Genomic DNA, 13,328 nt, shown 5'->3' with positions numbered 1-13,328 from the left:
ATTGTGAATGGTAAAACCATGATGCCTTCCAAATAATCCACTTTTCTGACTTTCTATTTGTGTGTGAATTGACATCACCAACACGTACATCTTATAGTTTACAATATACTAATTATTGCTAAACATTGATCCTCCAGTTGAATACATTTTTTATTTCATTATAAAATTGACCTTGCTTCATTGTGTGTCAAAATAATTTACTATTCCTGTTACTGTAGGATTTTGCTCATTCTCTTTGTAGCAGTACCACCTGGCTGAGATTGCAGACTTTTTTTGTACCATTGTTGTCTTGTTCAGAAATCGTGCAAAATTGTTGGGTCAGTTTTTCATCACTAATGAATTTAAGATTGTTATAATTTGTGTCTTCTTTTTTTTTTACCGAAGCAATAACTTTTCAGGTGTAAGTGATGATAGTGCTCCACCAAGCTTGGATAGTTCTGAAGAAGAGGTCTTAAGGACAACATGTGATTCTCTCGGTGTTGGTCGTAATGGTTACCTCAACAGGCAAGAGCTGGCACTTGTTTGTCAACGGATTGGACTGGATTCTGTTGCCGATGAGGTTAGTTTGTATTGATATTTCATTTATGTTAATAAAGAATTGGTATTTTGAAAACCAGTCCAAATGGAAGTGCAGATAGGAGAAATATATTCATACTACCTTAACAGGCGGCCAGAATATAGGTGGGTCCACAGAAAGACATTGCAATAATTTGATAATTTTGGGTGTGAAAAATGCAGTTAATGAATGAAAATAAAGCATCCATTGTTTGAGAGAAAAGAGGTTGTAATGGACAGCTCACTGGAAGCACAACAGAAGTATCAAATGGAGTAGAAGTATGGAGAAAAGTGTGTATTAATAAACTATAGATAGTAGCTGCTAACACTGATAAACAGAATAAGAAAGTTAGTTTCTCATGAGAAAAATTAAAGAAAATTGTAATATTTGTTGACAATAATAAAGATTGTTACTTGGTAGCTGCATGGATGACTGTCAGACAACAAATCCAAATTTTTGAATTCCAATATGGCAGGTATGGTGACTTTCACCTTTTATAGTAATTTTAGTCTGTGGGAACAAAAAGAAAAGTTGCACCATGATTCATATTCCTTGTTAAAGTGTAAGTCTCCAAATAACTGACAGAATGTGCAAGTTCACACTGAAGAAACAGTCTTTGTAAAATACTGTGATGTTCGAATCGGTCGTCAGGTTGATATACAGCATGTAATTATTATTGAAGACAGGAACTTGGCTTTAAGATTTTGGCACATTTTACAAGTAATATTATGAGCAAGGCTAAGATTCCAAAGTGAGACAGGCAGAGAAAATTGTAGGATCAATTGGCAATCAAACCTTAGTCTTGTAGCCTTCAACTGAAGCCACTGAGCCACATGAAATGACACAAGAACTATGGAAAACTTCAGGGAAAGGTTTTGTCAGTGTGTCAGTAATGGAGGATGCCATTTGCTGGATGTGTTTTTTAAAACCAACTAATGTAAAATGGTATAGTATTCATTGTTCACCAATAAAAGTATATTGTATATATCTTTCTTTGTTTGCTTGGAACACTCTTTAAATATGGGAGGTGTTTTTGCTAGACCCTGTAGATGTGATGAAGCTACACTTCTTCAAAAGAAGTTATGTAGAGATGCACATGTGAGAACAAGCAGTTCAAATGTATCAGTTTTCACATTAATCATCTAAAAATCATAGGTGAAAGAAGCAATAAGTAACAGAGAAAATTGCAGGATCATCTGGGGATCTAACTCCAAACCATGTCTTGTAGTCTTCAAGTGAAGCCTGCTATAAATTTGCAACTATTGAAATTTAGTGGCTGTTAAGCACATTACCTAAACTGATTATTGTGTATGCCAAAAGTTGAAATAATTGTGGATGGAATGCTACATCCTACACTGTTTTTCACAGGGCGGGATACAAATGAAGGAGGGGTTGAAACGATATTGTATGCTGTATTAATGTTAATCTGCCATAATTCGTTTGAAATGGATAATTTTGCCTTGTAATTGATCTTTCAGCAGTTTGCTTGTGCTGTTGATTGAGTATTGATTTCAAACAATTTCTAATAATTTCTACTTCCTAACGGAATAGTTTATGTATATCTTTGTTGTAGTTGTATGCCACTCGTAGCAAGCAAGAATTTATGCATAAATTTACCTTATTGCTGTCACCAGATCCAGGTAAACTTGAAATGTGTGAAAGCAACTGAAGATGCTTGTTGAACCAACAAAACTATTCTCATTTTTTCTTCACAATTTGTATTTGTGTGATATTGTAGTGCCTGTGTTATTCCTAACGGGGAATGCATATGTGTCTGAAGGAACAAGCACTCTGAGATAATAGGCGTCATGAAATACATGAAATGTATTCACAGTTGTGAATATGGACGACCACTAGCTGTATAATGGAATGACAAGGATGAAAATTTCTACCGGACTGGGAATCATACCCAGATTTCCCGTTTATTGCAAACCGTTGTCTTACCTTTTTTTTTTGAAGGACATCATCTTCGCGCCAGTGACTGTTATAAGCTTTTATTACACACTATTGCAGTTTTGGCCTTAGGCCATTATCAAGTGCTGCTGAAAAATACCGAATGTTTAAAAAATTATTTTACAGATCCATTAGCTGGCCGCGGTGGCCGAGCGGTTCTAGGCGCTTCAGTCCGGAACTGTGATGCTGCTATGGTCGCAGGTTCGAATCCTGCCTTGAGCATGGATGTGTGTGATGGCCTTAATTTAGTTAGGTTTAAGTAGTTCTAAGTCTGGGGGACTGATGACCTCAAATGTTAAGTCCCATAGAGCTTAGAGCCATTTTTTGAACCAGGTATATTATGTATCACGGCGTTGTCCAATTATACACAACATTTTAATTATGTAGCCATGTTACTTACATATTATGGGTTTAAGCCATGTCAACGTGATGTAAGCTGACACATTTGTATGTCATTGTCAATACTGTTAAATACATTCGTGATATTGTTGCACAGTGCGAGCACACGTATTCAGACACCGTAAAATAACATAATCTGTCATTGCACATGTTCGTTAAACCATCACTAGTCACAAATGCATTAGACCACAGCTGCAGACTACTGTTTGCCGGCTACTAATAACTGTTTTCGTACATAAACGGATCACAGATATTGTTTTGCCATGTGTGGAGTGCCATTGCAGTCCAACATCTGTACTAAGAAGCAAAGGGTGTGCCCTTGTTGCACAATTATGAAGTCTGCTATAAAATCTTATGTGACTTATTCTTAAACCCTCATAGATAAACATGAGGATTACACATCGAATTACATACACAGGGGTTATACATCGTTACACAAAATCTTACTTAAAATTTTATTAGTTGCCTTACCATTTGGCTATCTCAGCCAGACTCAAACTTCCGTATGTTGTCAAGCATGTGCCTACAACCTGTACTTGTATGTCCATTATGTTTATTCCCATACGGGGGAGACATTTTATTTGAAAGTTGCTTACCTGGTGTCGGCAGATAAATACAGTATTCAAATGCCTTTGTTATTCTGTATAAGGATGCTTATTCCTTCGAACATGCATTTCATGTTTTTCGTGATGGCTTTAGTTACTGCAGTGTCTATTCCTTTGGACGTGTATGCATGTCTGAAGAAACATTGCATTGAAATTCAAAATAACACAGGCACTGCAATATCGTATTTGGCCACTGACACTGGGCAAGTGGCTTTCAAGTAAAATGTCATCCCTGTATGGGAATATACATAATGGATCTATGAGAATGGGTTGTAGACACATGGTTGATGACATATGGAAGTTTGTGCCTGGCTGTGAGTCATGCTCAGATAGCCATATGGTAAGGTGACTGGTCGCAATAAGTGGGAAATCCAGGTTTGAGTCCCAGTCTGAAACAAAGTTTTGTTTTTGTCATTCCATTACACAGATGATTCTCAACTGTGAATATATTTCATGTATCTGCTTTTATGGTTATTTGTCCTGCCAGTATGCAAGAAGTGTATGCTGTAACCCATACCTGAATTTAGTGCTATTATAAATGTTATTGGTAGTGTTAAGTTCAGTCATCCACTGCTGTTGTGTAAACAATTACTGTGTTGTGTGCAGGTTGTCCAACAGGTGTTTGAGAAGCTTTCTGTGGATAACGAAGGTCGCATAAGTCTGCAAGAATTTCTACAACTGTTTCGGAATGCTGGAAGTTGGGCAACTGTGGGTGTAAGTGTGTCACCGTCACTTGTGGAGAAGGATGCAACGTGTGGCCATTCTGGATCGAGAACTTCAGGACCAGTTGTTGGAGATCCTGATGAGACAGGCGATGTGAACAAGGAACTACACTTCCTAGCTTTGGATACAAACAACTCAGGGTGAGAATCTGAAACTGCATTGTTTGTACAGATTTATGAAACTACAAGTTGATGAGGAAACAACTGGAATTGGGAGGAGGAGGGGGCGGGGCATTTAGGCAGCAGCATGCTGCTTAATTTTCCTGTAATTATTATTATTATTATTATTATTAAGGAAGAATTTGGGTTCCTTTTTCATGATTCTGTAGCAATAATTTTTTTTACAATATTTATGCCCTACCTAACCAAAAAAAAATGAAGCACCAAGAAGACACGGTGAGGTGTCAGTGTAACTTTGTACATAGACAAACTACCAGCAGATGTAAACGATTGAAGTTTTATTTCTCTCTGGTGGGTAGAACTGCCCCCAGAGTGATTAATTTTGTTTGTATTTAGTGTTGTTACCAGACCTGGTAGGGCTTATAAGAGGGTGTGAAATTTTAAGTGATTGCCGTGAAGGACACAGAGATGCCACATACTTGTGTGGGACAGAAGTAACAGCACCTGACAGAATATTAGAGGGGCATCATTATGGGTCTCCATTTGGAAGGCTATGCGAACCATGGAGCATCCATGGTTGTGAGGCATTTAATTAAACAGTGCTCGGTATGGGAATGCATGGAAATATGAGGGCAGACATACTCGTCATCTGGTTTCCAGTTGATCACATCTGGCTACCATAAAGGAGGCTCACTGTATTGTGCACCAGGCACATGGTAACACTTTCACCTCAGCATCTGCCATCCGAGAACAAGTGATAGACTCCCTGGAACATTCTGTGGCATCCTGCCCTTTGGTTGGAGACTAGCAGCTTCCAGACTAGGGAATTACCACCCTATTTGTTGACTGCCATTAACACTGCAACAGAAATGGCCATGTTTGTAGTGGTGCCATGAGCAGTAAGCATGGACTGCTGATGAGTGGTATTGCATCACGTCCAGCACTACCTTGGATGACCATTGTTGAAAAGTGTTGTAAAGATGTGGAGAGGCCCAGTGATGATCTCCTAATGAAATGGTGAGAGGAGCTGTTGGATATGACTTCAGGTCACAGCTGGGAGTGATTGATGTGATAGTGTTGTGGTGCCATTTTTCAACAGGACAGTGCTTGTCCACACAGGGCACATGTTCTTATGAACTGCCGGCATGGTGGTAAGGTACTTCCACGGTCAGTAAGATCACCAGATCTCCCCCGATAGAACATGTGTGGAACCGGATTGGGCATCAGCTCTCCATCCCAGTGCCAGTATCCAAGGTATCGAGGACCAGTTACAACAGTTGCAGACCAGCTTGCCTCAGGAAAGGATACAGTGGCTTTGACACCCTTCCAAATGTATTGGTGCACACATTCAGACCACAAGAATTACAATATTCTACTGCTAAGTGGACTCATAATGTCAAGCTCTCTCTAAATTTGACTTGTGATTGTAATCACTGAAGTAACATCATATACTCTCTCAACTCATGAATTTTCATTTTGTTTCCTGCTTCCTTTCTTGGTGTTTCGTGTTTTTTCAGGCAGTGTATGTGAAGTGACTTGATTTCTGGCTGGGTAAGTGTCAGACTACAAATCCAGGGGTTCAAGGTGCAATCCTCTGTCAGTTGCAAGATATTTTTTTTTAACACTTGCTGTTTCTTTCAGCTCTGGCAAGCTCCATACATGTGAAAAATGTTAAGTTGCGACATGATTCGGAGAGCTTGTTAAATGGTGGATCCCTATAACAGTCAGAGTAAGTCATTCAAAAGGTCAGTAAAGGAAGGACCACAGCAAACAACGCACTGCAAGTTTCAAAGCAACCTTTTGGTTTGAGGACAGCTTTCCCTGTTTTAGTGACATTAGTTATGTTTGCGACTCATGAAACATTGCAGAAATGTGTTGATTGTAGTCTGCAAGGTAAAACTGCCTGTTGGACTGGCTCTGTCCAGTTTACACCTCTTAACAATGCCTGCTTCATGGACACCTGATAACTTCGTTTTGCCAGTGACTCTTCTGTTGATTGTTGTCTGGGTTAAGAACCTGGTCCTGGTTGCTTCTGCCAGTTAATGCATAACTTGATTCATTCCACATCCTCTTCAAGTGGGGACTGACAGAACACGATGTGTGTGTCCGTGAATGGATGAATGTGCGCATGCATTGACACTTTCTGACTTTATCAGCAAACAGCTATAGACTTTGTTAACGAAGGCATATATTTATTCTCGAATGATGTAGAGTGATTATTCCTCCTGAGCATTTGAAGCCACAGATCAGCACGCACTGCAATTGATAGTGAGATTTAATAATTCAATTAAGTCTATTCACATTTCAGTTTGATGCGAGTGCTTTTCTGTGAGATATCTTTCCTATTATCATGTTCGTAATGTTTCTGAAATTTGTGCTCACAGTAGACCCCCCCCCACCCCTCCCCAAGTATGTGTGTTGTTTTGCTGAAATTGCTTTGCACAGCATTATTGCAATAACTTACTGTATTAAATACTTAATTTTCACCTACTTTCAGCTGACACAGAAAGTTAATCATACCAGATAAGGTTCTTCACTTTCTGTGCTGCCATTTCATTCTTCAGTTTACTGTGATTCAAAAATGATGGTTATAATGTAAACTTGCAGATTCGAACATATTTGTAGGTAAAATTCACAAGTACTGTTACACTATTGCTTCATGTACCTCATGGAAAATAAATGAAGTGTTTCTACTTCTGTGAACTATAGTAATGAAATGGATGGTGCTGAAGCAGTACCAGCAACCTCATCATCAGCAGTGATGAGCAACAAAATTGTATTAAATGGCATTTTTACACACTGGAATTTGCTTGGTTGAAGATCTTCAGCTGATTTAAATTTCATACCAAATATGTCAAATCAAATCTTTGCCTATGAAAGCAGTGGTTTTGTTTCCATCTACACCATTTGACCAGAAATTTGAGCTGAAAGTCTCTGTTCCCCTTTGGTAGAAAGAAAAATAAGAAAATTTGTGATTACAGTAGTGCAGATATTTCATAACAAATGTTAGTTTTATAATGATAATGTTTTAATTACCATAAAATTCATGACAAGTTGAACTCTGTGATTGTCCAGTATATGTGAATATCTCATTAAATATCTGAATAACAATAATGGAAATTCCTGGATGAAGCAATATGTAAAATAAGAGAAAGGCAACCATTCACCTGCAGCAGACCAGTGTGTGGAGAACAGAGGTACGTAACATGAAACAGCATTCACACTAGCTTCTGAGCACAACCACACAGGCACCTAAGTGCACACTTCCAGAAAAAGAGCAAGAGCTCTATATGTTCGTTTTTTCCGAGCGCTGTCCGAGAGAGGAATTGGTTGGTTTGGTTGTTTGGGGGGAAGAGACCAAACAGCGAGGTCATAGGTCTCATCGGATTAGGGAAGGATGGGAAAGGAAGTCGGCCGTGCCCTTACAAAGGAACCATCCCGGCATTTGCCTGGAGCGATTTAGGGAAATCACGGAAAACCTAAATCAGGATGGCCGGACGCGGGATTGAACCGTTGTTTTCCCGAATGTGAGTCCAGTGTGCTAACCACTGCGCCACCTCCAAGATCTCTATAGTTGGTGTGAATGTTGTTTCCTGTTATGTGTCTCTATGCTCCATGCATCAGTTTGAGGTGAGTGGTTGCCTTTCCCCTATTTGACTCATTGAATGTCTGTTTATGTTTGCAACCAGTTACATATTTTTCTTTGAAATATTCATTGATAGTTATTGGTTTTGATGTAAATAAAATGAATCGTGCCAGATGTCCTGAAATGTTGCCCTTGATTCAGCCTAGGGGGCAAAACAGTTTTAGTACATTGGAAGAGTACTGCTCTTTAAATTCATATTTCGTCCATAGTTCAGTACTTAGTTTTAACCTATCATGATTGCTCAACAGATATCTTAGCAGCATATTTGTAGGAAGTTCTTACGCTCTGGTCTGTGGTACCATCGTATTTCACTCAGATCTAGACATATATTTCACTGATGTTTCCTGCTGCTAATTTCCAAATTAGTTACTGTGGAGCATTCGTCACCTCAAAATTTTTTGTTATTTAATTTTTTCTTGTCTGTTCACATGACAGGCTGGTTCCCGTGGAAGCAGTACTAGAGTTGTGGGAGACAGCAGGCATGTCTCCTGCAACAGCAGCTCGTCTTGCTAGAGATTTGGGGCTTCCGGAAGTGGGCACAGGTGGTCAAGTGCGTCTTTCAGATCTGGCCACTACATTGGAGTCAGAGCTCCCAGCAGCCCAGGCTGATGCCGCGGCACATGGATATAGTGCTCTTGAGCTCTTACTTCATGCAGCCCTCGCTCTCTACCAGGCAGAAGTCCGTTGTCTCAGGTCAGACACTAGTATCTAATTATTAAAGCAGATTTGATATTGCTCTTTATTTCCCATTATCTGAGTAGATGAGAATTTTTTATTAATTTTTCAGGAGTAAAATTCCAGTACTGTCGATGGATGCGTTTAAACTGAAAAAACTATTTGTATTTCTCCTCATCCTCGCGGAAGTGGGGTCCCTCGTATCCTTCCTTTCTAATCTTCATCAACCTGTGAAACTTGAACTTCCCATCATAGTGAATGTTCAGGAAACTTAAGGTAATGCAGCTGGGTAACATCCTTGAGGATGTGGCTGCATTGGTAAAAGACTCTGTGGCATACTTATGTGTTTCATGCAGGAATGTTGTCAGAGTTTGCCATGAGGTATGACAGGAACAAAAGAAGGTTTGTTGGCAATTAGCGTTGCGCAGCGAATGAGGGAGCAGCAGACAGGCAACATGTTTTGAAGTAATACATTCAGAAGAAAGGGTGGAACATTGCTGTAAATTAGGATTATAAATTTAATTGTTCATTGTGTGTGTCACAGATGTTTAAACTGTACTACTGTCGCAATCAATGGTATACACGAAAAAGCAGTGAAACATTTCTCTGCTCTGTGTTGCTACGCAATTGATCTGCATGAGCACACTGAGTAAGTGGATCAATGTTTTTAATTAAATTGTTGGAGATTAATTAGATCATGGGAGAAGGTAGGTGGATCAGTGTTTATTAATATATGAAATGTGTGACTGTTAATAATAAACATTGATCCACATACCTTCTCCCATGATTTAATTAAAAAACATTGATCCACTTACTGAATGTGCTCTTGCAGATTGGTTGCATAGTCATTTCACAACCACATTTGGTACATTTTTGTATCTGTGCAATTAATCCATGAGACATGCGCCAATGGGTGACATTGCGATGCGGAACTAAATCAGTTAAATCAGTTAAACAAAGGAAACATGAGATAGGAATGTAAACAGTCCAGGATAAGATAAATTGCTACTTACCGTAAATAAGACATGTTAAGTTGCAGACAAGCATAATTAAAAGACACTTACCCAAAGCTTCCAGCCACAGCCTTCGATCTTATGTGTATGAAATGTGCTTGGTTGTGTGTATGAATGGTGTGTGTGTGTTTTTTGTTGTTGAAGGCTGTGACTGAGACCTTCGTGTAAGTGTCTTTCAAGTGTGCCTGTCTGCAGTTTAACGTGTCTTATTTATAGTAAGTAGCATCTATCTTTTCCTTTTTCTGTTCACTTAAATCAGTCCACTTTATAGCACTTACTGCCATAATCACAAAATATTTCTCTTGAAACTCACTAATACACCAAAAAAGCAAACAAGACAATGGCTTCATTTTCATTGCTAGAAAGACATTGCCTGTCTTCTCGCCTCTCATTTGCTATGTCAAAAAATCATCCCATTTGCTATGTGAAGTGAAGTGATGTGTTGCCAGCCTGTGAACAGTAGATGAGCACCACTGTGATTGCCACTGGCCCTGATCTAGACATTAATTGGCTGTATGTTGGAACTTCCTCAATGTATCTCTCTTTCCTGCCTGAGGAAGTAACTAAGGAACCAATAGTTCCAAAAGCCAGGAATAGTTTTCTCACTTTTAAATGTCTCTATTGGCAGTAAGGGAATTTCACCTCTTGGAGCAATTGCTTATGGCTCTTTGTAATTTTAATTTTCTCAAGTAAATTTTCATTTTGATATTATTAATTTTGCAATCACTTATATATTTTCTTGGAGGTTATGGTTTTGTTGTGATTTTAAAAATGAATTTTGCTGTTTTCTTCCTGTTGGCATTTAGCAACTTTCATCTTGCTGGCCTCCTTGTTAGTCATTACATTTTTTTTCTATTCTTGACTGCAGTCATTTCATATTGCTCCCATGTCACTACATTTACACGCAAAACACTAACTTTTAATATGGATATAATTGTCACTTATCTGCGATAAGAAACTTAAAAAGTGTTTGCTATATTTACAGATTGTCTTTGGAACACCTCCGTGGCGAAAGAGACAAACTTCGAGCTGATATTTTAGATGCCAATGAACGAGCCTCCTTGCTGGCCCAGGAGGTTGATGATAGCCATGCTCGGCTTGAACAGTCCAGTCAAATGCAGGTCAAGTGAGTAAGATTTGTAGCCAGTTACATGTATACGCATACCACAAGCAAGGGAAGGTGACAGTCATCTACATTCAAAGGCCCTTGTGCTGATGATCTTCAATGTTGTTATCACATTATTATTAACCCATCCCTCCCTCCTCCTCGAGGAAGGAACTATTACTTCCAAAAGGTAGGTAGTGTGTCTGTTGACAGTACTACAATTTTTTCCTCCTGAAGATAAGCACTGACCAACAATTTTGAGTCATAATTTATTATTTTTCTCAGCTGAATTTCCCTTTGATAGTACTTGTAGAAGCTGTTGCAAAAAGTATGACAGTTTTTGCATAATCACCCTTCTTTTCAGCAAGTTTCTCTTATTGTTACATCATCTGTTTTATTCCAGCAGAGAAAGAATTGTTGACTATGTCTTTCAATTAAGAATGCCCACAAACTTTTGATCTTGACTTTATTTAAATTAACATTCTCACAAAGTGCCTTCAGCAGTCCTAAACCCTTGATAAACTTAAACACTTAGAGTATGTTTATTTGGTAGGTACTCTACATTCTGAAATTAATGTCTCTAAATTGTATCAAAAGTTGCAGCTGCGTTGTGGTAGTGAGCATTGCTAAGAGTGGTATTAAATTCTTTAGAAAAAGAGACAAGGATTCTTTGCAATAACTTGATGGTGTTGGTAGTAACACATCCTCCAAAATTGTGCTATACTGTTAGCATTTCATTGTTTCACTCTTCTCTTGGTAGTATTTCATAACCCGGAAGAGAGTAAAAATAACCTTACAAATTAAGGCTGAGACCTGATTTTTTGCCACAGCACATTTGTGTGTCTGTTATTAGGACTATTTCTTGCTTCCGGATTTGTAATGTCCCAATTAGGTTGCATCCCCTGCAACAATATGACTGAAAACTGTCTCTTACAGCATTACATTACAAGTGGATGCGGAAATGTGCACGTTATTTTGTGGTTATCATTCTGTGTGTTAAGTTCCCATCACACACACACAATTACCAGTGGTATAAGTGGTTCGAATATTAATATTTGACATCTTCATCAAAACCTCTGCAAAAATGTCAGTTCTCACAATTGTAGCTATAGATATGACCGACCTTCGCATGTATGTTCACTTCATGGGAGTTCAAAAACCCCGAAATGTTCGCAGCATGTAACATTATCAATTTTCTGTTATTTTTTGAAAAACTTTAAAACATTATCCTTCTTGTAAATAATGGTAAAAATGTTAGTGGCTATTTTGACTATTTAGTCTCATAAAATAAATGTGAGAATTTTCTCTTTACTGCCTCTATATGGCTTGCATCTCTATTTACCATTACCCATTTTCCATTTACACAAAAATGCTTTCGCAGCTGTAACTGTACAAAATTTCAGGTAAGTTTCAAAGTTGGCTATCCCGTTTAAAGAACAATCAAATAAAAGGGTCGTTTTAGTGGTATGTTATTGATAATTATATTTGACTGTTATCAGTGTTTTGTTGGAATGTCATTATATTAACTATGTTATCTGTAAATTAAGCTTGGAGAGAATTTTGAGGTAGTTTGACTTTAGTCCTTTATGTTTAAATAACTTTATCCACCTCTACAGGACATTGTCGACAGTAATGTCACATAGTGTAGGAGAGAGGGAACATTTCTGTCAAATTCATTGGTTTATTCTTATAGACTGACCACTAGAAAAGAACATTATTTAGTTATTGTACCACAGTGCTCCAATATCCTCTGTACCACATTTTAGAATTCACATTCTCAGAAATTATGGAAGAGAATGTGATTAGTTGATCAAATACCATTTCAAAGTCTATAATACCATTTTTTCAGTTAGCTGATTGATAACAATGCAATTATGTTCCAGTGATGTTCTTCACTGTGTTTTGATTCACTGATATACTTTATCCTGTTATTTAATGTCATTGAATTTAGTTTTATCTTGTGTTTACAATGTTTATGCCTCTATAGGTAGCTATGTGAACCTTTACACCCCTCTCAATTTCTTATTTTCTTTTTTTTTTCTTTTTTTTTCTTTCTTTAGAAAAGTAGATTGTACATTTGTCAGTTTTCCATGTTTCTGTGACTATTTGGTATCAAGGAATTCCAAAGTCAGCATATTTTTTCTTGGGTGGCTACCCATATTTTAGTAATTTGCACCAGTAGTTTCAAATCTAGCTGCTTTTCCCATTGTCATATCGTGAATCCTTTATGATTTTTAGCAAAATATTAGTTGTGCTCTACTTTTTGATCATACCTTTACTTAATGTAATGTTTTTTTCATGTTTTATTTTTATCACTTTTTCAGATGCTTCCTTTTTTACTTTCTTTCATAATTATATGTATAAAGTCTTTTTGTCAATATACATAGCTGTTGATTTCACTAATGAAACAAACCATCTTTTCCTTTGTGCATTTTAAACAATTTGTTTTTCATGATAGTACGTCCCTTTGTTGCCCTTTTAAATTGATGAAATAAGCCAATTTATTTACAATACTTGAAGTGTTACTGTGTTAT

General features: G+C 37.8%; 1 protein-coding gene across 1 annotated transcript in view; it reads left to right on the top strand.

Moving 5' to 3' along the window:
- Nucleotides 1-13,328, top strand: part of LOC126416789 (ninein-like protein) — a 145,112-nt gene that overhangs the window by 17,639 nt on the left and 114,145 nt on the right. Inside the window, exons 4-7 of the mRNA XM_050084656.1 lie at nucleotides 399-559; nucleotides 4,120-4,376; nucleotides 8,437-8,694; nucleotides 10,675-10,815. Of these exons, the coding sequence (XP_049940613.1) occupies nucleotides 399-559; nucleotides 4,120-4,376; nucleotides 8,437-8,694; nucleotides 10,675-10,815 (817 nt within the window). The remainder of the gene's footprint in view (nucleotides 1-398; nucleotides 560-4,119; nucleotides 4,377-8,436; nucleotides 8,695-10,674; nucleotides 10,816-13,328) is intronic.

The sequence above is a fragment of the Schistocerca serialis genome, chromosome 8 (assembly GCF_023864345.2).
Source record: "Schistocerca serialis cubense isolate TAMUIC-IGC-003099 chromosome 8, iqSchSeri2.2, whole genome shotgun sequence".
Classification (NCBI taxonomy): domain Eukaryota; kingdom Metazoa; phylum Arthropoda; class Insecta; order Orthoptera; family Acrididae; genus Schistocerca; species Schistocerca serialis.
Note: the sequence above shows the minus strand (reverse complement) of the source record. Positions and strands in the feature narration are given on the sequence as shown.